Here is a 2,842-nt window from a genome sequence, read left to right as displayed (position 1 = left end):
AACAAGTATAATAAAAAATGAACAGCTGCTCAAATGCTATGATTTTAATTTTGGAAATGAATTTTTCAATTTTTGAAAAAAGATTCCTGTATTGTACACCACTGTGTACTAGCAGAAAAAACCTTGGATACAAATATTAACAATTACTATGTGTAATATTATTTACTTTAAACACTTGAAAATAATATGTTACAGAATGTAAATATGTATTTATTATAATAGGTGACACCTGTCTCAACAAAGTTATTAATTAGAACACAATTGAAAGTTCCAAAACTTGGATTAATGTTGGTTGGATGGGGTGGAAATAATGGTTCTACTATCACTGCAGCTTTATTAGCAAACAAACTTAAACTGACTTGGGAAACAAAGAATGGCCTTCAGAAAGCAAATTGGTAATTATAATTAATATATAGTCTAATAATTGTTACAATTTAATGACTTTTAAATTGCTATTTTTAAATAAGATAAAACAAATATATCAAGCTTTTCTTTAAATTTTAGGTATGGTTCATTAATTCAAGCATCTACTGTTAGATTAGGCAAAGGGAACAAGGGAGATGTGTATGTTCCCATGTCTTGGATGCTTCCAATGGTAAATCCAGATGATATTGAAATTGATGGATGGGATATCTTAAATATGAATTTAGCTGATGCTATGCAACATGCAAAAGTTTTAGACATTAATTTGCAAAAACAATTAATATCACACATGATGAATATGAAACCGAGAAAAAGTATATATTATCCTGATTTTATTGCTTCTAATCAGGTAAATATTATCATAATTTATTTAATTTCATTATCATATTATTTATATTATTATATTTTTATATTTTCAGGAAAAAAGAGCAAATAATATTATTTTTGGCGCCAAATTTGAACAATTGGAACATATCAGGAAAGACATTGCAGAATTTAAAACTACAAAGAACTTGGATGAAGTGATTGTATTATGGACTGCCAGTACTGAACGATTTTCAGAGATAATTCCAGGTGTAAATGATACAGCAGAAAATTTACTGAAAGCTATTAAAGAAGATCATACAGAAATTAGTCCTAGTACAGTGTTTGCTGTTGCAGCAGCTTTGGAAGGAGTAAGTAAAAAATACATATAGTATTGTGTTTTATGTATTTTTGTAATGAAGATATTGATATTGAACTATTGTTATTGTTGCTACTGGTATATATTACTAATATGCACTATGTTTTAGTGTACATATATAAATGGCTCTCCTCAAAATACTTTTGTACCAGGAGCAATTGAATTAGCAGAAAAACAGAAAACATTTATTGGTGGTGATGATTTTAAATCAGGACAAACAAAATTAAAGTCTGTACTTGTAGATTTTCTAGTTTCAGCTGGTATTAAACCAGTGTCGATTGTTAGTTACAATCATCTTGGAAATAATGATGGATATAATTTGTCAGCTCCTCAACAATTTCGGTCAAAAGATAATATTAATTTTTCAATATAACTTTATTTTTAGATTTCGAAAAGCAGTGTGGTAGATGACATGGTACAATCAAACAAAATTCTTTATCAACCTGGAGAAAAGCCGGATCATTGTGTTGTTATCAAATATGTCCCATATGTTGGTATGTATAAAAAAGCAAATACACATATATCAGATTATACATGTCCTCTGTTATTTTGAGAACATAAAGTAATTATTTCGTATTTTATTAGGCGATAGCAAACGGGCGATGGATGAGTACACATCAGAAATATTACTTGGAGGACACAACACGATTGTTATACACAACACATGTGAAGATTCTTTGTTAGCTAGTCCACTTATTTTGGATCTAGTTCTTTTGGCAGAGATTTGTTCACGTATTACCTTTAAGTTATTGGACACAGAGGATGAGTTTACTGGATTTCACAGCGTACTGTCTGTATTATCGTACCTTTGCAAAGCGCCATTAGTACCACGAGGAACGCCAGTTGTAAACGCATTATTTAGACAACGAGCTGCAATTGAAAACATCTTAAGAGCATGCCTTGCATTACCTCCTGAAAATAATATGTTACTTGAACATAAAGTTAACTTTGAAAAACATGTGCGAGCTTAAAGGAAAAAGATTATTTTTAAAAATAAGGGTATTGATTGCAACAAAAGGAACGAACAGTATTATCAAAGGATAATTTAAGAAAACAATGCAAAATTGAAAGGTGTTCTAGAACATGTACTACTTACAAGATGGAACCAACCTTAATGTTTGAAAAGCACTTTTATACATTCATTTATATTATGAAATTTGTATTTTTAGATGTAAAATACTACAATTATTGTTGGATACTGACAGATACCATCAAACTGTTACAATATATAATTTCTACATCTCTACTTCTATCATTCTACAATATATAACTGATATATTTTTTAAACAAAACATTTAAAAATACATTTTAACAGTAAATAGTGCCGCTTTAAATAATACAAAATCCCCTATTTTCGAAGGAAGATGGAGTCCAATTTTATACATAAAACTTAATACAGTTTTATCTAAAGAATTTTTATAACTTACTGTGAAAATTTCCTTGTATTTTTGTTTAACATATTTTAATATTCGATTTTATTACCAAAAAGATTATGATCTTTACAAATAGCGAAATATGCAATAATGATAAAATAATATTGATGTGACTCTTACTTCACTTTAAAATACCCTTATTATTTACATGCGCGTTATCCCGTTAATAAATGATAATAGTGTCTATGACTAATGTGTTTCACAGTCTGTATATTATAACACAGTTTAAAATAAATTACTATTGGAAAACATACAATTATTTTTTATTTAACAATATATTAAAGAAAGATATCCAAATGTATAT

General features: G+C 28.2%; 1 protein-coding gene across 1 annotated transcript in view; it reads left to right on the top strand.

Moving 5' to 3' along the window:
- Positions 1–2,152, top strand: part of LOC108573661 (inositol-3-phosphate synthase 1-A) — a 3,359-nt gene extending 1,207 nt beyond the window's left edge. The window contains exons 2-7 of the mRNA XM_017936138.1: positions 223–395; positions 505–772; positions 843–1,097; positions 1,215–1,455; positions 1,489–1,599; positions 1,691–2,152. Coding sequence (XP_017791627.1) covers positions 223–395; positions 505–772; positions 843–1,097; positions 1,215–1,455; positions 1,489–1,599; positions 1,691–2,076 — 1,434 coding nt within the window. The 3' untranslated portion in view covers positions 2,077–2,152. The remainder of the gene's footprint in view (positions 1–222; positions 396–504; positions 773–842; positions 1,098–1,214; positions 1,456–1,488; positions 1,600–1,690) is intronic.
- Positions 2,153–2,842: the final 690 nt, after the last annotated feature.

This window comes from Habropoda laboriosa, unplaced genomic scaffold, assembly GCF_001263275.1.
Source record: "Habropoda laboriosa isolate 0110345459 unplaced genomic scaffold, ASM126327v1 scaffold128, whole genome shotgun sequence".
NCBI lineage: Eukaryota > Metazoa > Arthropoda > Insecta > Hymenoptera > Apidae > Habropoda > Habropoda laboriosa.
This window is presented reverse-complemented; position numbering and strand designations above follow the sequence as displayed.